The sequence below is a fragment of the Alligator mississippiensis genome, chromosome 1 (genome assembly GCF_030867095.1).
Source record: "Alligator mississippiensis isolate rAllMis1 chromosome 1, rAllMis1, whole genome shotgun sequence".
In the NCBI taxonomy this organism is placed as follows: domain Eukaryota; kingdom Metazoa; phylum Chordata; order Crocodylia; family Alligatoridae; genus Alligator; species Alligator mississippiensis.
The window spans coordinates 135,259,669-135,286,496 of record NC_081824.1 but is presented as its reverse complement, the minus strand read 5'-3'; the positions used below and the strand labels follow the sequence as shown (position 1 = coordinate 135,286,496).

Genomic DNA, 26,828 nt, shown 5'->3' with positions numbered 1-26,828 from the left:
GCATACTTAATTAAGATACCTGCTCTTCCAAAGCATCCCTCTACTAATTTAAAATGATTATGTGCCCACTGAACAGTATGAACTGTCTTGGAAACAATTCTGTGCAACACTGTTCAGAGCCACAAATCACTTAGTTTAATCAATTTGCCTTTTTTAACCTGAAAATATTCACCTGTTTTAAATCTGTATGGGCACATTAAGCTGATTTACTTGTTATGAAACAACCAGATGTAAATGGGACAAGGCCAAAACATACTTTGTACCTTACACTTAGCAATTGGCTAAAGACCTCCAAAAAACAAACAGCTATGATAATTCTGCTAAGCACATTAATTTTTGGCACCTTTTTTCCCCCCCAGGCATACATACAGATAATAAAGCTAGCCAAGATTCAGCACAATCTAACCAAAATGCTCAAATGATAACCAGCCCTATACCAGGTACTAGCTATCATTCCAGCAACTATCTTTGTAGATTGTACTAACAAAATAGATTTTAACTTGTCAAAGACTATATCAAGTACTTTTCCAGATGTGTTTTAACTACACTGACAACAAACACATTGTGTTTGAGGTTTGAAAGTAGTAAATCATGGTGGCAATAGTTTCCTCACTGCTGCCAAAATATCACTGAAATAATGCTAGTTCACAATCAAAACATGCTGTGGGCAAGAAGCACTTACAGATGAAGGCAGACATTAAAAAGACCCTGAATAAGACTCATTTGAACAAATGCAAAATTCAGAAAGTTAAACATCTATTCTCTCCCCTCTACACATGCATGCACATGCACAATTCCTCACAGATGCGTACTCAAATCAGTGTACAAATTAGTAAACTCTGCACTCTGGATTGCTTGTCAGCTATTAAGCACAATAATACCCAACTCTGAATCATACGGTAACAAAAAATCATTATAGTTTAAAGGGCAAAGTATGTAGTAACCACTAACCAAAGTCTTACCAACTGAAATATTTAAGACTTCCTTTGAAGGAATGCCCCAGACAACATATCAATCACTCATCACCCGCTCTTCACAAACGGGGAGCATCAATTGTAAAACCAATTATAAATCTGTCAATTTGCATTCCCAAAATCTCACCTGCTTATTATAATATCAGAAAGGCCTTTATAAAATACTTTCATTTTAAAATGTACTGCTTCTCTATAGCAATTACGTTAGTTTCTTACTGGTAAGCTTGATGGTCTTTCTTGTTGTATGAGGTTTAGATCTTCATGGTTGGGCTTTCCTGGGGCAATAGGGGGTTGGGATCGGGTTCCATAGCCTTCCTGAGACATGTCCTGCAAAAACAAAAGTATAAACACCATGTGGTTATTCACATGCCACCCTAGTCAATTAAATCCATGGAAAGAGAGAATAGATAAGTAACAACTGACTACTGGTCTATGGGATTTTTAGAAGACAGATCTCATTTCTTGATGACAACAATAAACCATCCACGTATCATTTATCCCTTAAAGCTTTATAAAGAAATCAGTGGCAGTTACATTTACCATAAACAGGCAGAGAATTGTGTGCCTACCTGTGTTCTAATACCACAAGTTAAAACAATTAAGTAAAAATATTTTTTTCAGGATGTATAGAAATTAAAACATTTGACAGATGCTTAGACACCACAGCAAGTCTTGTAGCAATAATGAATCAGAAGGAAGATTCTACAACGCTGGATTTAAGAATCCATTGTAATAATTCTCTTGTATCAAACTCCGATAATGTTTCTTATTTTCCCACCCACCATCAATACTCCCAACACAGCTTTCCAACACAAACTATTAAACCATAGTTGCAGAGTGCTTTGACTATGTGAAACGTATGACCTAAATTTTCACAAAAGTAGTATACTTGTTCCAAAGTGGCTCCCACATCTGTTTAAGCATTTAGTGAAAGTCAAGAAGCCTTTCTCACTGTATGGAAGTCTGAGCAGTGTTATTAACAGCCTAGGATCACACACCTCACATAAAAACAAAACCTGCTTACACTTAACAGATACTTCCCTATTGAAAAAACTCTTAGCTACTATACTTCATGCTACTAAGTTCCACATAAAATCAAGGAGACTGACAGGATGTTAAATACCTATCTGCGCATGTTTAACACTCAGCTTTCCTTGGCATGGCAAGCTGAAGAATCAGTTTCTGATTGTAGAAGAGAAAAATATATCACACCTGAAAGTGTCTGGATTCCCCCCCACCCATTTTTTTTCCAAGCTACAGAACACATTGCTGGCTTAATTTGGTTCATTCCTCCTCTCCATCCTCTAGTTTTGATAAACAACTGAAAGAAAACAATTATTTAAAAAAAGAAAAAAAGACAGCAGCTTTGGCTTTAATGTGTACAAGAAAACTTTACTTCATCACTGCGCCGCCCCCCTGAAAATTATACTACTGCTACTTTTTATAAAATACTGTTCATGCAGGCAAGACCTTCTGATGCCATAGCTGCTATCGCCAGCATCCTGACTTTACAAACTAGCTGGCTAGAAGAGCAGCAGTTTTCAGTCTTTGTTTTAATGGCACTGCAATGGAGTTAGTTAGTTGTGTTAGTTTGAAGCAGAACAGGTACATTGAAACTTATATGTTAACTAATGTATGTGAGACTGCATGTGCGCATGTGTAATCACACTGCTCTCTCGTTAATCTATAAGGTGCAAAACTATCTACCTTGCCTTTTACATTAATGGCACTGACAGAAAAGTCAGTTAAAAACCATGCCAGCCATTTCCATGTTTTTGTACATCACTGCAAAGATGTTAAAGGGGGGAGGGGGGGGGGAAGAGAAGGTTCAAAGAAAATTCAACAAGGTTAAAGAAAACAAAGGCTAGCAAAACTGATAGCATGTAAAGCAGTAAGCTGGCCTATCTGTAAGCATGTGCCAAGTAAAACCAAAAGAAACTTAAAAGGCCAGCATTTCAATCTGGTTACCAGCAGAGGGTAACAATTAGGCTTAAGGGTGACAAAGGCTGATGACTGAATGATTATTATCCACCATGGCCCCCACCCCTTCCTTTTCCGCCTCCCAGATTTCCACTTGTCACACAGCTCTCCTGCTGTGTAGACCAGCAGGTTCCTGTGGATTAACAGTGAGGTTTAAAATCAACAAATGGCACAAGGCCTCCATTCAGCAGCCTTCACCCTGTTACAAAAGAGCATAAAGGTGCAGGACAGCTTCACAATAGGCAAACAAATGAGCAAACCTCTGCTTTCCTTTTTATTTAAACACACACACACTATTTGTTGTCAGTGCACAGCCGTCTATAATAAACCCAGGTTAGAAAACAGTAGCAATACTGGATTTCCACTGTGAATTCAGCGCTCTATTCCCTTTTCATTTTCCCGTTAGAGCTAACAAACAAGAACCTTTTTTTTTTCTTCTTTTAAATCTCCCTGGTGGCGAGGAAGATAAATGGGATATTCAATTTAGGAGACATCATCTCAGAAACAAAGTTATTCTTCATTCCAAACAGACACTGCAGCATTAGGACAATTTTCCTGGGAAATGAAACATGTTTTATGTTTTGAAAAATCAAATAAGAGTTATTAACTCTTTATAAAGTACTATCTATGCCTGTTCCAACATGTTTCCTAGGTTTATTTGAAAGATCATTTCCTACTGAAATTTTGTGGAAGGGAAGCAACATGTGCTTTCACAGGAACACAGAAAGCTCAACTGAACTGGTTCTTGTTTGGTCAGTAAGCGACTATCTAGAGGGCTGCCTTCCATACATTGAAGAGCAGATGAAAGACTTTGAACTGAAAACAGCTTGCAGTTTTAAAATACGCTATTTAGACACATTATTTTAAGTATGACAGCAGGGTTTCCTATGACGAACCACCACTAGTGCTCTTCTATTCTGATCTTGGAGAGTTCAAATCTAGATTGAGAGGCTATATTAGCAGACAGATATGGAAATGGATATTGAAGACATCTGTGCCAATTAGGCAGTGGACACCTGTGCACTCCAAAGAGGGACCGAGACCACCTACTCATTTAAATACATACCACTAACAATTTGGGAAGCTGCAATCTAGATGTGGAAGACACTATGATGGAGACTAACTTTGTGAAAATTATCTGTTTTACAAAGCTGTAACTGGAAATCTAGAGAAATAATTCAATGTACAAATTGGTGTTGGCTTTATAATCAAAGGAAAGAACTCAATTTCATTCACTCTCTGAAAAACAGGAGGGGCGAAATCACTGTTGCTTCTTAGAAGAGACCTTGGGCAGTTACAAAATATTTTGAATGAACAGAATATAAAAAACAGCTAAAGCAGACATTGGCAGAATTAAGAGACGTGATAAAAAAGGACATATCTGAATAGGATATTATGTCACTAGAAATGCACACAAGTGGAGTTTTCACTTTCAGTTTTGAGGCTGCAATACTCTATTTAGGATTCCTCATGTTGTTTTTTCAATCACAAAACTGTAACCACCAATGACATCCATTTTCTAAACAAAGCTTATGATTTTTGTGAATTACAGAAAAAAAATTCCCATTGAAGGAGAGTATGTGCACGCCAGAGAGAGGAGGAATGCCTTTTTTTTTTTTTTTTAAATAGTTGGCTAAAAGTTTCCACTTGCTCAGACCTACCTAAGCCTGGCACAAACCCAATACACCTTCAAAAAAAGAATATCAGTATATGATTAATTATACTATTTTTTCATGGTTAATTACATCATAATATCAATATTATTAGTGATTATGATGATGATAAGATGTATATCCCACTATCAAAAGAGTGGCTTACAATAAACAACCAACAGACAGGATTCCTCAAACAAGATTCCAAGGACTCCAAGCCCTCCTTCCCCACCCAAACCCCCCAACATAAGAAAACCCATATGTCCCAAAAGCAGCTGAACTTCAGATTTCTTAAAATACACAAATTTTTTGGTTGCATCTTTTTTAATTGGCAAGGTGAATAGTATGTAAGAAACATCAAAGATGACATATGCTGTAAAAGGTAGATAAACAGCTTAAACATACACATTTGAACAGGGACTCAGAACGCAGTTTATACACATCAGTATTAAATTTAAATAGCAATGGTAGCAAACTGCATGTTACCCACACAATCTGGTATGGCTGTTTACTGAGGTGGCCATTTCCCTCAACAAACATCTACCTGTTAAACTTGTTCAAAGAAATTGTTTATTCCACCGAGCAAAGTCAGTCATTTATGTACCCTGAGGACTATGGATGTTTGGGAGACTGCATGTACATGAGATAGACTGTCTTTCTGCAGCTGTTCTGTAATTCTTTATCATTCAGTGAGATATATTATATTTTCCTTGTCTAAAAGACTCTGTTGCATAACAAACCAGCATGAAAGTTTGCTTAGTCAGCTGCAATGGAACCATTACAGAGGCCAGCAGAGAGATGGGTAAGAAAGGAGCCTTTATGCACACAGGGTTAAGAAAGTGAAAGCATAGCACTGATTAACTGGACCTAGCTAAAAGATGTTAGGGGTGCACCAAAAGAGATTTTGGGGGCTGATACTAATAGCTGATTTTTCAGAAGGCGTATCGGCTGATACCGATCCGATTTCCGATACAGCAGCGGGTAAGTCTGTTGTAGTGAAAGGGGAGGGGGGAGGAAAGGAGCACGGGGGGGCAGATCAACACCCCCCACAGTGAGGAAGGAACCGGGCTGGGACTGGCACAGGACTGAGTGGGGCTCTGCGCAGCCGGGGTGGGGTGGACGCAGGACAGAACTGTGGCTCATCTGGGGGACAAGGGGAGGAGGGCAGTGGCTCTTGCCACTGCACACTGCTGGTCCAGGAGCGGCTCGTCCGCTCATCCAGTGGCTCCCACCACTCATCCGGGAGGACGTGTGGCTCTGAATCTGCATGGGGTGGGCTGGGCCAGGCAGGCTACAGCTACAGGCTGGGGCCGGGAGCCACACTGTGCCACTGGGAGCAGGTGCCGGCAGCGCTGGGAGCCTGGCCTCTGGCCCCAGCCTGCAGCTGCAGCCCACCTGGTGCAGATCTGGGGGCACATGCCTGCCCCCATGCCCTCCCTGAAGAGTGGCAGGAACAGCAACGGGAGCCACCAGACAAGCAGACAAGCTGCTCCCAGACCAGCGGCGCACAGTGGCGGGAGCCACCTCCACCCCCATCCCCCAGACGAACTGTGGCTCTGTCCCATACCCGCCTCGCCCCAAATGGGCAGTGCCTACCCCAGCCCCAGCCCCACTCTTCCCTCACCACAGGGCCTTTGATCTGCCCTCCCCTTCCCTCCTCCTCCCCTTCCACCACAACAGACTTACCACCTGCACGCAGCTCTCCACGCTGCCAGGCTCTGCTCCTCGCTGCCTGCATGCTGTGCTGTGGCTGTGTGCAGGCATGGGCATTTATTGGTCAAATTATCAGCCACATATTAGGCCGATTTCCAATATAGTCAATTTTCTTTATATTGGTGTCAATCTGATAATTGGATCAATGTATCGGTGCACCTCTAAAAGATGATACACCTATAGAGTATACTCTCTCATTCTCTGTATGACTGAATTAGCTGGTGATGTTCATAATGGTTTCATGAGAGAGGAGGAATATAGTTCTGCAGAAAGAGAAAAGGGCTAATTATAAAGCAGATTAAATTATTTTTATTAACAAAATGGAAGCATGACGGAATCAATCTTTTGGGAAGACCCTATTTAAAGAAAAGGCAGGTAAGAAATATCACCCAGGCTTCATTGCATTTTTACTGCAGCAGATTTTGTGTAACTGAAGAGCCCTGATGTTTCTCATGAAGATAAAGAGGACACCAGATAAATAAGAGGCCACAGAAGTGGAGTTACTTATAAGAAATGTTACACTAGACTTCCACTTTAAAAACCCATTAAAAACAATTTCAGATTGTGTCCTCGATTTAGTCGGCTGAAATGTCAAGCGTACCTTGAAACCTTCATCTCCACAGCAATATTTTCAACAACAAAACTGAAAGCAAAGGTAAAAATCTGTTCTCAAGTCACCTTCAAAATGGAGGTCAGGACTCAGGATAACAGTAAGGAGTTGCATATAGATACCCCTACTTCGCAGGATCATTTCACTCAGTTGTGAAAGGATTCTAAGTAAGAGAATCAAAGCAGGCCACTTATTAGCAGGTAAAAGGATACTCATTGTGATTACCTCTCTAGGCACTCAATTCAGTCTGTATAATGACACATACAATGCTAGAAGTAGACACATGCGAACACATGCTCCCATCTCTTCATCTTCCACTTCAAGAATTACATTAAGAAGAAGAGAGATTATTTATAGGAGTGCTAACAACCAGATCTGATTTGGCATATCTCCACATACAGCCAACTCTTATCCAAACCATGAGACTTGTATTACCTCTACAACCTGCTCACCATTTGTCAGCACAAATCCTAAAACTGCCTGCCACACCATTTTTACCAGAGGACAATCAATCATTCAGCTGCCACCATGCTACCAGATTAGTACAAGCAGTGGAGGCAAGGCAATACTGAAAAACTCTCATATCCACACCTTTAACAGTCCAAATGAAAAGGAGTTAAAAATAAATACATTATATAAGGATATGAAACATCAGCCAAACCCCAAATATTGTTGATCTTCTCATTTTACAAGGTTGACCATGTTCTATTCTTCCAAATATTTTCTTAATCTTGTGAACTAAGCCAAAACAATGAGTTGTAACTCTTACCTATCCATGTTTGCCAAAATGTAACATCTTTGGCATGATGCCAAATATTTGGCACTGAAAAGAACTATCCATTTCTTTTCTGCCCTAATTCCTTGGACAAAAAACTTCCTTAGTATTTGGACACAAAGAACTACAAGCCAGAAACAGGCCACAGAGCCTATTAAATCATAATAATAGTGGCAAGAAATGGGGGAGAGAGAGAAAGAAAAATATGCTCCTGCTCCTAAAATAAAACATTTAAAAATGGGATGAAAGAGACTTTATAAACTGGTGCGTCAGATGGCAAAATTACTTTTGGAAGGCGGGGCAGGGTAAGATTCTATAGTCTGGCATTCACCTATCAGAAGCAATCTCTAAAAACACAGAGAACAAAAAGTATGTAAAAGAAACAAACAGCCATCATAGAAGGGCTGCCTGCTTTATCATTGGAAGTGAAGACACTCTTCTGAAAATGCTTAATTATGGTGCACCAAAGTGAATGAACAGAAAGAAGCCTGTCAAGATTCTTACTCCTGTCACAAGGTGACCAGCTCTTTAAGAGCATCCAATTTTTGCACAGCACATGACTATTCAGTTGCCTCTAACCCAGAGGTTCTCAAACTATGAATCACCACTGATCTGCGAGCTCCATTCAGGTGGTCCCCAGAAAGGTGACCCAAGGCTAAAGCTAACAAACATTACACCCGACTTCCCAGAACTTTGCTCAAAAAAACAGGCACATCCATCGCATTAGAAAGGTAAGACTGCTGATATTAAACTATGAGTTGTGCGCTTCGATTTGTAGAACCAAAAAAATTTAAGTGGTCCGCCAAGACCCTCAGCAAGTTTCAAGTGGTCCGTGGAAAAAAAAAAAGTTTGAGAACCACTGCTTTATCCTGTAGCTCCAAGGTCAGGGACCAAATTAATAAGGAAGAAAAATTATAAAACCCACAAGTAGCTCAAAATTACTTACCTGAGCTGCAGAGCAGGCAAGCACATACCAAAAGCAGAGGGTCAAGCAAAGAACCCAGTTCATAGATAGTAGGGGTGTCAAACATACACCCCCCCAGAGCTGCTCTATCTGGCCTGCTGGGCTACCAGTCAGCAACTGAAATTTGGAGGTATCGCCGGGAGGAGCAGCCTGCTATAGAGCCCAGGCCTACTGTACATAGCAATCAGTGGCAGGAGGGTGAGTGAAGGCTGATACAACCCCAGTTGCCCTCCAGACGCTTTGCCCATTGTCACCGCCATGGTTCTACCTCTTTAGCAGCTGACCCTAGGCTGGAACTGCCATCACCTTGTACTCCGTGCCAGAGCCAGAGATGCCACCATGTTATGGAGTACATAGCAGAAGCCAGGTCAGGTTTGGTATCTCAAAACAGAAAATCTTACCAGGAAAGCCCCAGGAAAAAAGCTGGAAAATCTTCTAGCCTATGTATCATTTTCAGACCAGAAATCTATGCTAGGGTTTTGGGTTTTTTTGATTTGTTAACACAAAGTCTTAAGTAAGCTTTTCATCTGAGGTAGCTATAGTTTCAGTTTCCCATTCAGGAAAGATTTTGAAGTTAAATTTTGAAGTTTTAGAGAGGTACCTTGAGAACCACTGCCCTAGGCTGGAAGTCCAACAACATTTTTGTTCTCTGGAGCCACTCCTTCCTACATAAATACGTACCCATACGTACATGCATACAAACAATAACTTGCAGCATTTAGTCGCACTGACCTCACTTTCCCTTATTTTGTTGGATGAAACCACTCACTCCAACATAACAGCAAGTTAAAACCGGGCTAAGGATTCAAATACAGCAAACTAAACAAAAACTTCACAATCGCTGAGCAAGGCAGAACTAAAAAGCCTCCTGTTTTTTAAACTTTCTTGCTGCACAAGCAGCGAGTTTGTGGGTCTCAGGGACCCAGGTAGCATCCTGTGCTACACTGCCTGCCACCAGGCAGAAGAATCTCTCTGAAACACAAGGCTTATTCACGTAAATGAGGTCACTGCAGTGCCCCAAGCTTACAGTAGAGCTGAAACCCTGAAGACAGCTTACTGAATAAAGTGAAAAACTGCACCAAGAGCAGCTGCTTCCTTCAGGCTAATCAAGCTAGGCACCCAAGGATACTATTTCCTTACTTAGGAGTGGGGAATGCTTTTTCAGCATTTTATGAGGCCGACTTTCCTTAACTATGCAAGAGAGTAAAGCCAGGACTTTATACAGATTCATGAAAAGCTATAGCTGTGTAGAAGGGATGAGGTAACACCAAAAAAGCATGATCAAAACTTCAGCTTATTCAGCACAGATAAGGATGTTGAGAGGGTTTTTGTTTGTTCCTTTGAGTGCAAAGCAAATTACAAGCACCTTTAAATCACAGACTAGGAGAAAACTCCCCAACTCATTCTTTATTGCACCAAAGCAAGAGTCTTTTAAAGAAAACTTGTAAGGTTTATCTGCTGTTTAGTGACAGGAGAATCACTGGGTGAGGCTGTAGTTTTTGAAAGACTCATAAAAGTCTGTAGTACCTCTACTCAAGGAGGCTCTCTCAATTGCTCAATGCTGTCTGATTATATTTAATTGTGGGTGTGGCAGTTTTGGGGCTTTATAATTTTCTCTTGCTGTGCAATCCCTGAAGCCACACGGTAACTGCTGCATAAGACTCTTTTAATCCAGCCACTAAACAGGTGGGGAGTGTGAGACCATCCAGGGGAGTGAGAGAAGAATAATTTGCAGAAAGAAATACCCAGCTATAGAAGCATTTTAATGCTCTGTATAAACAACACCAACAGGATCACACTGGTTCTTTGATTTTTGAAGCAGAGCATTCTTCTTCATCACCACCCCCTCCAGTATGTTCAAAGTGTGGACCCAAGGAATGGGGGAGCGGGGGGTGTGTAGTAGAGGAAAGGGCACAGAGGCAGGAGGGAATGCAGATTTAAAACAAACTACGGGAAACTCTCGTTATTCGCGGACTCGGCATTCGCGGTTTCAAATATTCACGAATGCCAAACCCGCATTTTAATACACTTAAAGGAGCTACTCAGGAGCTCTGCACTTGCTGTTGCGCACTCCCACCATCATCAGAGCAGCCGTGCCCCCCCCCCCCCCCCCCGCCACCCCAAGTTGCTGGGGCACTGAGTTCATGAATGCAGATGGAGTACATGAACACAGTGCCTTATTTGTGGATTTCGCCATTCGTGGTGCACACGAGAACGTAACCCCCGCGAATGGTGAGGGTTACGTGTATTTGAAACTACTGATGTCTTACTGACTGACCCTCGCTGAAGATGATCTAAGTCAGAACTTTTTCATTAAGGAATGGTGAAGACACTGCTGCTGCCTAATAAGGCAGCAGAAAGCCTCCCCGGATTTTACAATGGGAGAGTATGCAAATTTGGTCTGGCAAGTTCCAAGGTCTGGCAAGAAAGAAGGATACTATAATACCCGAAAGCTTGTCTAAGTCTATCCCAAATATGCAGATTATGCTCCAATAAAGGGTATAGCTCACAAAAACTTGCTCTAAAACAGGGGTGGGCAAAATATGCCTTATGGACCAGATCCAGTCCATCAACTGATTGCATCTGGCCTGCAAGCTGGTGGCCACCAACTCTTGGCATCTGGCCTGTGGGTGACTAGCAGCTCCGGCCGCCACCTGGTGCTGGTGGCAGCTGGCAGATGGGACAGCTTCCACCTAGCACTGACGCAGTGGTGCTAGCTGTGGACCCAGGCAGATACCCCGATACCCACCTGGAACCTGCCAGGCACAGACACCTCTGATGCTGGTGCCTACCCGGGGCTGCTTCTGCCATGCCGGGCAGGTGGTGGCATAAGCTGTGGATGGGACCAGCAGGTTCTGGGTCAAAGCCTGTTCTGATACTGATAAGTGGAGGATACGTGCCAGTTGTAGCACCATGTATAGTGTTTGAACAATTGAGTGTTGCCCAAATCGAGAGGATTCGGAACTGATTTGGCTAATTTGATCTGGGATATGAAAACTTTTTCAAAAAAGAAAAAAAACGCAGCAGTTTCCCCATCAGTGTGTTTGCTCCATGTTTTATAGTCATACTCAGCGCTGGCTACATTTAATCAGCTTCATAGTTGGTTTCCATTACTGAGCACACGTTGCTTTTGGCAGCAGTTTAATGATAGACAAATGTATTTAATGTCTTATTTTGATAGACAATGTATTTAATGAGGTTTGCTTGTATGCAAATATAAAATGAAGGGCTTTTTCCCCTCCATGATGATGGGAGGAGGGACCTTGTCTTGTATTCAAGTAAATACAGTATGTATGGATGTTGGGTTTTGCAAGGGTATTGGACAATCAAGGACGGGGAGAGGAAATGAAGACAGATAATATTATCATTCTTTCAGAATTAGCATCAGTGTCTGATGAAGTAGGCCAGTGGTGTTCATCCTTTAGCCCAGGGGTTTTCAACCTTTTTTAAAGGAGTGTATCCCTTCTGTGGGTACCCCTTCTGAACTGTACCCCCTCTTCCAGCTGGACAATGGAGGAGGTCTGACATTAGTACACCCTGCCTGACTGGCTGCACAAAAGTCTGCAGGGGAGGAAAGGGCTGCAGGAGGGGAGAAGGGGTGGGGGGAGGAGGCTGGGACCCAGCAGGCTGAGCCAAGCCATGCCAAGTTCAACTCAAAAAAGCCAACGAAGATGATCTGTTGATGCTCTTAATATTTTATAACTTTATGCTGTATTCCTTATTCTAATTTCATTTAATTAGAATTTTTTAAAGATCTATAATGCATTTATACATACTTGCTCTAGAATAAAATTACAGACAACTATGGCTATGTTCAGCAATCAGATTAGTGTATCATGATCATGAAGGCAAGGACTACTAATGGTCAGGCAATCTCTAAAAACTCACTACTTTGTTTACTCCATCCTTCAAATGCCAATAATTAACCTAAAGTTACTTCCTGGGTATTAACCGTGCTCTTAAAAAAACCCACTGATGCTATTGTGCAGCTGAGGACAGGCAGAAAGAATCCTTGATTGCTAATATCCTTTAAAACAAAATCATTTTTATCAGTCTACATTCCAATAGTTTTATTATCAAGTTAATTAATAGACTCCTGTGCTAATATCTAAATGCTAAGCAATTAATGGCACTGAACTATAAATGGCCCTGTCTTTGCTCTTGCAGGAAATTCTTATAAAGGAAATGCAATTCTATCACTTCAGTGATTGAACACAGGCTTTGCAAGGTTAATATTCCCAAGCAGTTGCAGAATAAAGAGCTGTTTTAATTAACCTTCTGTGATTTTAAATACTTGGAATCAGAGTTTAGAAACTTAAAATAGTAATACCACAACAACACCACCACCACTTTGTGGATCAAAGCCAACCATGAACCTGATTTGAGAACTTTATTTAGTTTTGAGAAATACATTCTCCACAGTTTCTGATAATTTAAGATGGATACATCTTCACATTTTTAAACCCATAACAAGGTTTTAAGTATAATGTACTGCATTTTTTTTATAGATTTTAAATACTTTTGTACGTACTTTTTCAGGGTTATTTACCCACAAATTCTAAAATTAAATTTTCAGACTGTAAAAGTGATCAACTGTCATGGTCTCATCTCACTTCAGGACTTGGCAAGTAGAGAAACTGTCATCAAGTGAGTTGGGTCACTCATTGCCTGGCAAATCTACAAAATAATTGTATATCACTATCTTTCTGTAGAAGAATAAAGCAACAGGTAATCATTTTTGCACATACCCAGTTTCTTTCTTATCCACAATCTCACTCCAAGAAAGGTCAAATCAATTCTGCCTTTTATTTTTATTATTATTTTTATTATTTTAGCCTCCAGGTTTAAGGCTGTTTTATTTACATTTAGCTTATGCAACACGTTTTCAGAGAATGTAAAAAAGTTAATGTATGCTGCATGCAAATAAGGTGTGGGAACAAGGAACAGGTTACTGAGAAGCATGGTTTGAAGCAGGGTTGTGTGTTGAGTCCAATATGGCTAAGCAAGAACTCCTTTTCCCATTCCCTCCTACATCTTTCATAGAAGTGAAGACCATGTTCCCCACAAGCAAAAAGCTTAAATTAATAGAAGTGTTGAATGTGGTTAACCGATTTAAATATCCTGGCTCAGTGATTACAATTGATGGAAGACTTGGAGAAAAACTGACAAGGTTGGAGCTTGCAAGGTACTTTAATAGAAGTGTTATGCGGGTGTGGAACAGAAATGTCCTCAGGGAAGCAGATATTGGAACGCATGTTGCACTGAATGGCAAAGATGTACACCGAGGGAAAGAGGTCCAGGGAAAAACCAAGAAGATGAAAGGCAAAATGTGAAAGGACATTCTTAGAAGAATTGGTTTGTGTGTGTGTGGGGGGGGGGGGAGGAGGAGGGGGGACACAAACACAACAGAAAGATTCGTAACACTGGAAGAAACATCTGGAGTTAGCTTACTGCCAGACAGTGAGATAATGAAAACTGTGACTGACAATGCTGATGTGGTATTTCACTAGCACCCAAAAAACCTACTCAAGACTGGGACCCCACTGTACTAGCCAGTGTACAAACATGCACAAAGTTACCTAACGGCTATCATTAAAATGGTACAGAAGAAAAAAAATTACTAGGATAAGAATTTCCAAGGAAAGTAATTGCCAAACCAACCCTCACTGTGTGCTGATCAGCCCCATTTGACTACCCCACTACCCAGCCTGGTTTGACTATCCAGAATACATACACAAAAGGAAAACACCTAAAGCTCAATTTTGGTACCATACTGGTATACACAGTAATTTCCTATTTGCTGTGGTTCAGATATATCCCTTCATGATTTAGGGCCAAGAAAGGCTTCTCTGGCCATATACCTCCACAGATGCATCTGCTAGTCCATATCACCACCACATTCCTTTCCTGGTGTTCAGGTTTGAATTTGCAGGAGTCTCCTCACTTTCATTTCTTCCTGCATCTATCCCTTTAGGTTACTTCACTCTGGAAGATAGCCCACCGAGCCTGACAAGCTAGCACCTGCTATGATGTTACAACACAGACATAACTCACTGAAGAAAAAAAATGGGAGTTTAACACAGACGTTGAAACAATACAAACCATAGACAGGATATACTGAAATGTGCTGTATAAACATACTATTCCCTCAGTAGACAGTAAGTCAGCTTTTTCCAGTACTAGGGGAAGATCTAGTAGAACTGGAAGAATCATATTACTGAAATGGCCAGATCTGATTAGGCAATTCTAATTAGTGGAATAACCAGACAGATGCTTAATATTTTTTTTGGTAATTCTGAAGTTCTCCACACTATAACACTTTACAAAAGCAACAGTCTTACTGACTTGGAGAAGGCTGCAGCTGGGTAAGTATCTAACCCAGCATGGGTTTAAACTGCATCATAAATCTGCCCTCCTTGAAATTAAAGAGCGAGACAAAGAGAACCTAATTTAATTTTACGCACACGTCACAAGTGTGACTCCTAAATGTCCATGGTCAATTTTTTTACAGCACTTTGGTAGTCAGAAAACAGAAAGCCAACCTGACAAAATGACAACACTCTTTCTGAGATACTGGCTACTGGTGGCTTTTCCAGCCCTATTTCTGTGGAACCAACAAAAATTAGACCCATGACAAATACACAAATCATTGGGTGAAATGCTAGCCCCCACTGAAACCAATCAGACTTCTGCTATAACTGGGGTGTCCAACCTTTTTGAATGTGGGGCCGGATCACAAACTTTTTATCACCCAGTGGGCTGGCGAGCCATATTCAAAGACCTCACAGGCAGTGGTATCACATCAGGAAGTGATGTCACGTGACCTTTGACACCAATGAAGTTGCAGGAAGTGACAATGAAATGGGTCTAAATAACCAGTTCAAAACTCTCCCTCTATAGCATCCACCTCTGCCACTGTTTGGGACAGGATGCTGAGCTAGATGGACCATGGGGCTGACCAAGCATGGCACTTTTTGTGTTCTTATGTTCAGCAGCTCTTATGTTCTTTGGCTGAGCTTCCAAACCATGGCTGAGATTTGCAAAAATGGGGTAGATGGGCATGTTACAAAGTTGTCATAAAAGATTTGGAGCCCTCTAAATCCCATTCATTTTAATGGAAGTTGGCCTTTTGACTCAGCTTTGAAAATCTCAGCCCAAGGTGCCAACCAAATAAGTCAAAATATATTTTGAATTTCTATGCAGTGCATCCCGTCCCCAGCAGCACGTGGGAATCTGGCCTCAGCTGCATGCTGCTCCGGATGGGACAGACCCGCCCGGGCACCCGCCAGCAGAGGTGGCGGCAGAGCCATGTACCGCTCAGGACTAACCAGTGCAGGCAGGGGGAAAGTGCAGCTGAGCCCCTGCCACTCCAGCCGGGCTCATCCTGTCCCGAGAGGCTACTCCTCTTCCCACACGCATCGCATCAGCAACTTCAAGCTGATGCAGTGCGTGTGAGAACCTTGTCCCTTCCCCAGCCCTTCAGCAGCCATTAGGAAGCTGCTGAGGGGCCGGGGGAGGGACAAGGGATGGGAACAAAAGTAAACTGTGTTACTTTCGTTTCCCATCGCAGCACCACGGGCCACAGAAAATGCCTTGGCGGGCCTCATGTTGGACAAGCCTGTACTATAATATCAATACATCCACTGTTCTGTTACCTTGAACTTACTGTTGCTTGTCTACTGTGGAAACATGGACTAGCAATAGTAAGGTCAAGGTATCAAAATGCTTTTATGCATTTCTTCTTGCTGTATTTCCCTGGCTCTGGTTCCAGTTTCCACAGAAGTCAAATTGAAAAGGTTGGCAGCAATATGCACATCTGAGCGAGAACTTTTAACAGCGCCACTCAGCTATTGGATAGCTGTTTGCTTGCTAAGCATCAGAAGTACTGGTTTGCAAAAGCCAACCAACAAACATACAGTAAAAGCAAAAAGGGTTTTTTTTTTAATGCTTCACATTTCTGGTTGAACAGTTTAAAGTAACTACTGCTTCTCCTACTTTTGAGAAGAAAAATAAATTGCATTTCCTTCTAAAAAAGTTAAAAATAACCTTAGCATTTAACAGCATTGATAATACACTTCCAACATTGCAGTTAGACAGGACTTCAGTACTTCCTGGGTTGGTGAAACCACAGAAGCTTTGTAGCTTGCAATATAGTAAGTACCAAGAACCACCACACATCTTGTAACTGATAAATTTATGCACACATGCATGTCTCCATATACAGAGCAAAAAGGACAATAGGCTAAGTATTTTTTATGATCATTTTAAACCACAGGGTGCTACATGTATTATATGCCAGGTCCCACATACTCAGCAAGAACTTTGACCTAATTCTGCATAACCCTGGAAATTCTGCACCAGTGGAAGGATGGACGGACAAAACAACGTACATGATGGTAGGGCATAGATGCTTTTTCAAAAATCATTCCTGGCTTTAAATGCTTGTGAATAATACAACCAATCCTAACTCATAGCAATAAAAACCTTCTATCATGTTATCCTTAATATGCAGGTATGTGTGTGCATATTTACAAACACATATACATGAGCATGTAATGTTAATGCAGTTAAACCTGCTGAATAACGTACAGCAAAAGGAGCAATGGTAAATTAATTACATTTAAAAACAAAAATTCCTAATCCATGTTACCTAATCTCTTACAGTTATTAATATAGGTTTCTTCACATTTTAGGCAGATTGCTGAGCTGTATTTTGTATGTTGCATTTGCAATTATATTCCATAATTATAAATTACCATATTTACTTGAATCTAAGACAAGGAGTTTTCCCCCAATCAGCATGAGGTAAAAGAACCTTAGTTCTGGATTGGAGTACCAGCCTGGGGCAGGCAGCAGCTCAGCTCTGGCTTTGACCCCAGCCTCAGGGCCAAAGCCAGAGCTGAACTGCCACCTGCTCCAGGCAGGAATGGGACATTGGTGGAGGGAGGGGGATACAGCCGGGGGATAAATCAGGGGAAAACATGGTGGGAAGGGGGAATCTGCCTCTTCACCCCTTGTCCCCCGTGACTGCATTCCCCCACCACCTGCATACAGGGCAGGGGCAAGGGTGACAGCATTTGGAAGCAGGAACAGGGCAGAACATGCGCGCACACACGCACAGCATGGAGCATGTGGCAGGGGTGTGGCTTCTCACCTCCCACTGCTGCAACTTTAAGACACCCTTCCACTAATTAGATTCTATATATTGAAAATTATAATAAATTTATAATTGTCCATGTATTGAATCCAATTATTGGAGTGTCATCTTAAATAAGAAGCCATCTTGGATTTGGGTAAATATGGTATATAAACATTGTTATTTTACCATATGTAGTTTTCATTGCTCATTTTATTGTATTGTTTTGGCAAATGCTGTAAATAAATTACTCCTCCTATATGGGTGCCCACTTAAACATGTACATTTACAAGAAATCTACAGTAACCTGAAAAATCTGATCCACTGGTTTCTTATGCATGTGTAGAATGCTACAAACTTTGCATTAAAAACAAACGAACAACATACTAAAGAGCATTTAAAGTACGTGGGGGAAAAAAATCAAGTTTTGTTTAGATTTTAAATATTTTATTAAAAAAATTAATATAATCAGATTTTACCAACCTGGTCCCTTTTATTGATAAACATAGCCCTAATTAGGGGTGCACCGATAAAGATTTTTTTTGGCCGATACTGATGGTCAATACTGATCCAATTGCTGATATACAGCCCAGCAGCTTAGGGAGCAGCGCCGAGCTGGTAAGTCTGTTGGGGGGGGAGGGGGGGAGGGCAATGGGGGGGAGATTGAGGCCCTCAAGGTGAGGGAGAGAGTGGGGCTGGCGCTGCCCAGCCAGGGTAGGGTGGGGGACCAAGTCGCAAGAGGCTCACCTGGGACTCACAGGGAGGAGGGGCGGCTCCCACCACTGCACACCCCCCCGGGGGGAGGCATGGGGAGCATGTGCCCCCCAGATCTGTGCATAAGGCAAGGGTGGGCTGCTGCTGCAGGCTGGGGCCAGAGGGAGAGCCAAGACTGCACTCCAGGCAGGCAGTGTGATGCTTGGAGGAAGGCTATGGGCGGGGAGGAATGGAGAATTTTGGGGTGGCTGCAGCCCACCCTATAAACCCCGCTCCCAGGCCCACTGCCAGGCCCAAGCACGGCTCTGGCCCAGCTCCCAAGTTGAGAAGAGCCCAGTGCCATCCCTGGCCCCATCCCACAGTGACAGCCTGTCCTCACTACACGCATGGATCTGGGGGGCACATGTTCCCCCATGCTTCCCCCACGGGTGCGTGCAGCAGTGAGAGCCACTTCTCCCTCCCCATTCTCCCCGGACAAGCCACTTGCAACTCCATCCACTCCCCCATCCCAGCTGTGCAGCACCTGCTCCTGCCCCAGCCCCACTCCCTCCCCCTCCCTCTCCGCGGGGCCTCAGTCTGCTCCCACCACACCCCTTCTCTCTCCCCCACCTTTTATCAGTGTCGATACTATGTGGACTGATGTTTCGATGCATCTCTAGCCCTAATGCTGAATAATCGGACTGTCTCATTAAGGCGTTGGGTAGAATCATAATAACTATGGGAGCAAAGCTCAAAATGCATATGCAGCCTTTTAGGGGAGAGAGACACAGACAGAGATCCTTGCCTGAATGCTGCACACAAACAGCCTGCCTCAAAGACCTGCCACACTTTTTTATTCAACTACCAATGCTGCAGTAGGAGAGAAATATCAGTTTACTCCTACTCTGTTCTAGAAATTCACACAAAAAATCCTCAATACCTATTTAAAATTAAAAACCCCAAAATGGTAGCAATGTAATACTAACAAGTGAAAAATAAAATACTGTTTTCATTCAACTAAGGCTGAGTCCATTATTAGCTAATGGCTCCATTTCATCTGTCAAGCAAATGTTGTCACCCCCAAATCCTAAAAATAATACATTACATCTCAAACAAAGACAGGATCTTTTCTGTATACACACGCACACATTACATAAACAGGAAAATACATAAACAAGTCTGTTTCAGAACCTAGCTGGAAAACATAATAATCCAAAATATACATCTCACTACCTTAACAAAATAATGTTTAATGATGTCAGTTTAAGCTAGCAATTACATGACATTCTTGAGCAAAATATCACTTTTACTCATTGCAAAAGGTTTAAAGCTGCAAAAGCAACTGAAGCATTTATTCATTTATATGCCATTTCAAAATGAAAAACAGTGCCAAAGGCAACGATTGTATTGGTGTAGCATATTCCATTAAAAAAAATAAAGCACTAAAAGGTAAAATAAAAGGCATCCCATGTGCCAACTGGCAATATCTAATGATCAATGAATCTGTTAGCTGCAATAAACTTGGTTAAAGCAAAGCACTTCCTTTTAATGGTTTTTACACAGTAGACACCTGAAACGAACAGGGGCGACTGCTGATGTCTCGCACTACTTCTTTATACAGCAAGCTGTGCTGTATTGCTGTCAAGCCACCCCTCATGTACCCACCCACTTAGCTCCTCCCCCTCACACACAATCAATCAATTTAACACAAATTTAAATAACTTGTACTTCTACTGTTCAAGTAAATTCCACCCCCCTTTTCTTATGCGGGAGGAGTGCAGTTACCAGACTATCGGAGACAGTTCTCCAGATTATTTTACCCTTTAGTTCTATTGATGACATAACGTGTTGCATATGAGTGAATCAATGTCTTAGCAAAGGAGCAATGGTTTCACACCTCAACAATACGTGAGAAGTGAAGAAGAGAGCTGACTGAAAAGCACAACATTAAGTGCTAAACCCAAGTACAGAAGCTCAGCTGTATTCTGACTAAAAGAGGTAAAAGAAAAAACATTTATCTGAAATTTCTTGTCTATTTTCTTCTCTGCCCTTTCTGGAAATAAAATACTATTGCAAAACACTGCAGGATTCTACCTACAAGGAAGAAAGAGGAGGAAAAAAAAAATCTATCACCTAGCCAGAATAAACCCTAGTTTCATCTACCTTTTTAGTTTCAGAATCTCCAAAACAAATACATTCACATCAAAAAGGGAAAGAAGAAAGGAAATCAGTATGGGAAAATGACAACAATACCCAACCATTTTAACAGGAAATACTTTTTCTTAATTCTCTCTTCTTCTGTTACACATCATTTTCAATTGCAGATAATGGAATAACAGAAACAGGTTTATTTACCCTTCACACAACTTTAAAACTAATTTCCATCTACTTCTTACTGAAGTTGGAAGCATGCTGCAAAATTCTGCCAGCACACCTACGTTGGTTAGGACTATGAACAGGAACATACCTAGCTGATAGAGCAAAGCTAGAAAACACCCCCCCATCTTAACTGAGTTATGATAACAGAAGAGGGTTACCATTTTCTTAGTTTCTATCATTTAGGGAAGCAGTGCAGGAAAAAACCCAACCAACCAACAAGCCCTTCTGCCACCACATGCCATATATCTCCAAAAAAGGCAGCATAGGTATGGTGACATTGATACGATACGGCAGTAGAAAATCAGCGGGGGGGGAAGAGGGGGGAGAAAAGAGAGAGAGAGAGAGAGAGAGAGAGATTAGTGGTACTTTCATTTAAATGAGAGAAAACTGTGGATTTGGAGTTCCTTTTTTTTAAAAAATTGAAAACTGGGGATTTTTTTTTTTAAATTGGAGAAAACCAGGATCCCTGAAGATCAGTTATATACACAAGCTCTGACTGGTATTAAAAACTGGTCATGTTTCTAGTAAACCAGTAAGTGGAGGAATATTATCTATCTGAAGTTTCAGTCCTATGCAAATCACAATAGAAAATGGAGTTGAATGGGAGACGCCTTGGGACTGGGGAATGCCCTTCACTTTAGATATGCTTTAATAATCCGGCAAGAGAGATTTTCATAGTTTCATAGTTGTTAGGGGCTGGAAGGGACCTTTACAAATAAATCGGGTCCACCCCACGCCCCCGTACTTGGGCAGGAAAGGCTACTGGGATCAGATGACCCCAGCAAGATGGGCGTCAAGATGCTTTTTGAGGATCACCAGGGTGGATGATTCTACCACCTCTGGGAGGAGCCTGTTCCCAACCCTCAGCACTTGACTTATAAATAAGTTTTTTCTTATGTTGAGTCTGAAGCAATCCTCAATCCGCTTATGCCCATTATTTCTTGTCCTCCCCTGGGGGGCCTTGAAGAACAGATGCTCCTCCAGGCCCCGATGCCCTTCATATATTTATGACACCAGGTCAAAGGAAAGGCCTTTCTGAAGTTCAGGTATATGACATAAACCTCATTTTGCGAGTAACCTGATAATAGAAGGAAATGAGGTTAGTCCGGCATGACCTGCCTGTAACAAAGCCGTGTTGACTATCCTTCAGAATACTGCCTTCAGCTAGCCTGTCTGTCATGATAATTTTGATAATTTTCTCCAGGATTTTACCAGGGATTCAGGTCAAACTGACTGGCCTGTAATTCCCCAGGTCCTCCTTTCTCCCTTTCTTAAAGATAGGCACCACATGTTGGCCTTTTTCTGGCCAGTTCTTTTAGCATCCTTGGGTGTAGTTCCATAGATTTCATAGACATTAGGGCTGGAAGCAACCTCGGAAGATCATCGAGTCCAGCCCCCTGCCCCAGGGGCAGAAAGTCAGCAAAGATCATAGGATTCCAGCAAGATAAACATCCAGCTATCTCCTGAAGGTGTTCAAAGTAGGTGCTTGAACCACTTCCAGAGGCAGTCTATTTCAAACCTTGGGGGCTTGGACAGTAAAGAAGTTCTTCCTTATGTCTAGCCTGAAATGGTCCTGGAGCAGTTTGTGACCATTCGACCTTGTCATCCTTTGGGGCGCTCTAGTGAACAGACATTCCCCCAGATCCTGGTAAGCACCCCTGATAAACTTATAGGTGGCCATCAGATCGCCCCTGAGCCTGCGCTTTTCCAGGCTAAACAGTCCCATAGCTCTCAGCCTCTCTTCATAAGGTCTGTTTTCCTGACCTCTGATTATACGTGTGGCTCTCCTCTGCACTCTCTGAAGCTCCTCCACATCCTTTTTGAATTGTGGAGCCCCAAACTGGATGCAGTACTCCAGGTGCGGCCTCACCAAGGCCGAGTACAACAGGAGAATGACGTCCTGGGATTTGCTTGAGAAGCATCTGTGGATGGCAAGCCAGCGTTTTGGTCACTTTACTAGCAGCAGTATCACATTGAAGGCTCATGTTCATCTTGTGGTCAATCATGACCCCCAAGTCCCTTTCGTCCATAGTGCTAGCCAGCGTAGCACTGCTGAGCCTTATAAGGATGCTGCAGGTTTTTCTTCCCAAGGTGGAGAACCCTGCATTTTTCAGTGTTAAACACCATCAGGTTCTCATCCGCCCATTTCCTGAGCCTGTCAAGGTCAGCCTGGATCGCCCTCCTGTCTTCAGGTGTGGACGCTTTACCCCAGAGTTTGGTGTCGTCGGCGAACTTGGCCAGTCCACTTCTGATACCAATGTCCACATCATTAATGAAGACGTTGAATAGTACAGGTCCAAGGACAGAGCCTTGTGGGACCCCACTGGTCACAGGGCACCACGACAATTGACTTCGATCAACCACTGGCTTCTGGGTCCGACCACGGAGCCAATTCTGCAGCCAGCGGATCGTGGTGAGGCCGAGGCTGAAGTTAGCCAGTTTTGCTAAGAGGTGATCGTGGGATACCAGATCGAAGGCTTTTTTAAAGTCAAGATACACGACATCAATCTCTTCTCCCTTGTCCAGGTGATAGGTCACCTGGTTGTAGAAAGAAATAAGATTGGTCAAGCAAGACCTACCTGCAACAAACTCGTGCTGGCTATCCCTCAGGATGTTGCCATCAACCAGTCTGCTAAGAATGGCCTCTTTGATAATTTTTTCTAAGACCTTCCCTGGGATAGAGGTCAGGCTGATGGGCCTATAGCTTGCCAGATCCACTTTTCTCCCTTTCTTGAAGATAGGCACCACATTGGCCTTTTTCCAATCTTTGGGCACTTCACCAGGGTGCCAGGAGTTCTCAAAGATCCGTGCCAGTGGCTGAGCTATGATGCTTGCCAGCTCCTTGGGTACCCTCGGGTGTAAACTGTCATTATGCTTGCCGATACTCATTGTTTCTTTGAGCCTCCCCCAGTAGGTATGAATCTGTCTACTGTCTCATCTTATTTAGATGGTAAGCGCTTGGTGGCAGGAGCCATACTTTTGCTCAATGTTTGGACACCAGCTAATGCAACATGGTCTCAATCTATGGCCTGGGCTGTTAGGCTCTACACATGTAAATAAATATTAATAATAGACATTTCCTTCAGTTCCTGACCCAAGCATTTTCCTCAGAAAAAACCCTAGTAATGACTGCCCCAGCCTGTTCTTCTTGGGCTCAATGTAAGTACAGGGGACAACTATCATCTTTGAGAAGTCTCTAAGGATATGGCCAGTCCAAAAAAAAGTTCTTTCTAATGCCAATTCCGTTTCAATAAAAATGGATCCAATGTAAAAAAGGTAATGAGAAAGGGTAGATAAAACGGGTGAAATCTACACACTTCCAGGGTCAAAAGAAGAATAAGACTAAACAGGATAAGTGATAATTGACAGTTTGTTCTGTTTTTATCCCCACTTTCCCAATAGCCAGAATTATAGAGCAGGTAGTGGTAGATTTTAAGGCAGAATAGGAAAAGAGAAACTAAAGATTGTAATACAGAATTTTTTTAAAATACAAACCAGTGAAACTAGTATAATAGCTTTTCCCACTGTACCAAATCCTATGAATTCTGTACCCCTTCTAAAAATTAAATACTGAGATATTTATCCCTGTTGCTAAAATCTAACTGAAAATAGACCTATATTTTAGTTATTTTCAAGATTGCTACACTTTGAAATTACACTATAATTTACAAATCTCCATTTCATCAAGAAAAGTGAAAATACAGCTCCTGACTTTTTCAATATTAATCTTTGCATATTATGCTACTCATAACTCTGAAATATCTTTCCCACAGGTTGCCAGTGGAGACAGGGCTCTGGAGCTTCAGTTCCCAAACCACAAGCTTCAACTACTCGTGTCTAAAGGAATAACTTCTTTAGATGTTAACATCCCCTTGATGAAATGTTACATAGGTTTAAAATAACTCAAAAGATGGAAGGGTCAGGTGTCTGAAACACCATCACTGGTAAGCTTGAGAACTATATTTCATATATTATACAGTACTGGAATAAGAAAAGGTTAATTCACAATAGAATTTTTGTACATGCTAGGATTTCTTCATCTAATGATGATAAATCAGAAGAAGCGTTATACTGTCATTTTAAAACCTGACTAAGGACAGCACTAGCATGAGGCCTACAGAGTCGCTTAGCATTTTTTCCCAGGCAAAGGTTTATACCTCATACCAAGAATAGCCCCAAATACTGTGAATGCTGCCTGATGGGACGTTCACCAGTCAGTGGCAAAAAGCAATAATACTACATCTAGTCTTCAGCAGCAACATTCTTTTAGATCCCCAAGGATATTAAATATATTTTGGTTTAATTTGCCTCTCTTGTTCCTTTCTTTCTAGGCTGCACTTCTGTGGCTAACATTCTGGGAATGCATGTAGAACTCAGCTTACATGTTGATTTACATGAAATGAAGGGAACTAAGGTCTATTTCATTACACAATACATCACACAGGAATTCCTCAGGTTCTATCATGTTGAGCCATCCTTTATTACTTTAGACCTTACTTGTTAACAAGATCACCTTTTTTATTTTTTAAAAGCTTAAGCAAACAAATGCCCTCATATCTGTAGCAGCACTGATGAAGAGAAATATTTAGCTTGGGTAGCACAGCTAGAAATAAACACAAAACAGTAACTGTCATGGAATTAGGGTTATTTAGCACAGCTGACCGGATGTACTGAATGAAGAAAATAATGTATTATTTGAAATGTTTGTTCTCTCCCTACCAGCTCCCTTGAAACAGCAGCTCAACAAGGTCTTTTTCTAAAAAAAATCCAAAATAAATCCTATCAGATGCAGGAGGCATCAGAGCATGACTTGCAAAGAATTCGAATACAAGAGACATGTTAGTCTTTTGCCCTCCTCTCCTCATTTCTATATTAAATCAAAGAAGAAATCTGTTACCTCGTAGAAGAGGATGGGGTGATCAAATGGGAATGTACAATTTGAATTTAGAATAAAGCCAACAGCTTGAACCTAGAAATAAAGCAAAACTTTGACAGCACTACATAAACACCAAGACTTTCTAAAAACAGAATGTCCTAGCTTTAATTTCTAGAATAGGTTAAAAAAATAAATAGTAACCATTGAGAAAAATATTCCATCCTCTAAACATTGCCTTTTTTATTTTAGAGCATCAGGGCAACTGTGAGCAGGGGCTGAATATGCTTACCTGCTGTGTCTGGTACCTCTGCTGGGCCTGTGACAGATACTGTGCCTGGGGTGGAAGATGCTGAGGCTGTGGCTGCTGGTTGTAATATGGCTGTTGGCCCTGCTGGCAGTAGCCACTTACACCTTGCTGACCATACTGAGGTGGCATCTGTTAGGAGAGCCAAGAAAAGCAGACATGAGTCAAGAAGTCAACTCATACAAAACCAAGTAAGGTCACAGTTGCACATTAACACCCAAATAGAATTATTGCCCTTACCAACAAACCTGACCCAATATTACCAGCTCTTTCAGTCAGCAGCTAATGGAAGACTTCCGATGCATTTGCAAAGTATCGAATTCAGTACTAGGTATACTTTCTTATCAATTAAAATGTTCAAGGAAAGCACTTACCAATTACTATTTGCTACTGTAACTTAAATTTGTGAACACCAAAATTGTGTATATCAAATTTCAAAATGAATGAAAAAACTGTTTGGATAGAAGACATTTATTCTCCATAGGCACTGCTGTACAAGGCAACTTACTATAGGAATTGCTATGTTTAGTCAATTAAAAAGTAGCATGATGAAAGAACATAATTTTGAGGCAAGATTTTACATGAGAATGCCACTGTTACAGTGACAGGTACAGTACCCATTTTTGTGCAATTGCAAACTTTTAGGATTGGTTTGTTTTTTTTTTTTGGTATGATACAAATTTTCCAAAGAGGGCCATTTTCAAGGCTTATCTAACTTCCTTAGTGAAAAAGAAAAAGAAATGGTCTCAGAGATCAATCTTTCTAAGACTCT

The 26,828-nt window shown here is 41.7% G+C and overlaps 1 protein-coding gene across 10 annotated transcripts in view; it reads right to left on the bottom strand.

Moving 5' to 3' along the window:
- ARID1B (AT-rich interaction domain 1B) overlaps positions 1–26,828 on the bottom strand; it is a 432,896-nt gene that overhangs the window by 303,389 nt on the left and 102,679 nt on the right. For 9 of the 10 annotated variants that reach the window (XM_059714361.1, XM_059714369.1, XM_059714374.1 and 6 more), the window contains exons 3-4: positions 26,042–26,188; positions 1,191–1,301 (exon numbers count right to left, since the gene is read on the bottom strand). In XM_059714361.1, coding sequence (XP_059570344.1) covers positions 1,191–1,301; positions 26,042–26,188 — 258 coding nt within the window. The remainder of the gene's footprint in view (positions 1–1,190; positions 1,302–26,041; positions 26,189–26,828) is intronic. The other variant, XM_059714373.1, reaches the window with a different exon arrangement.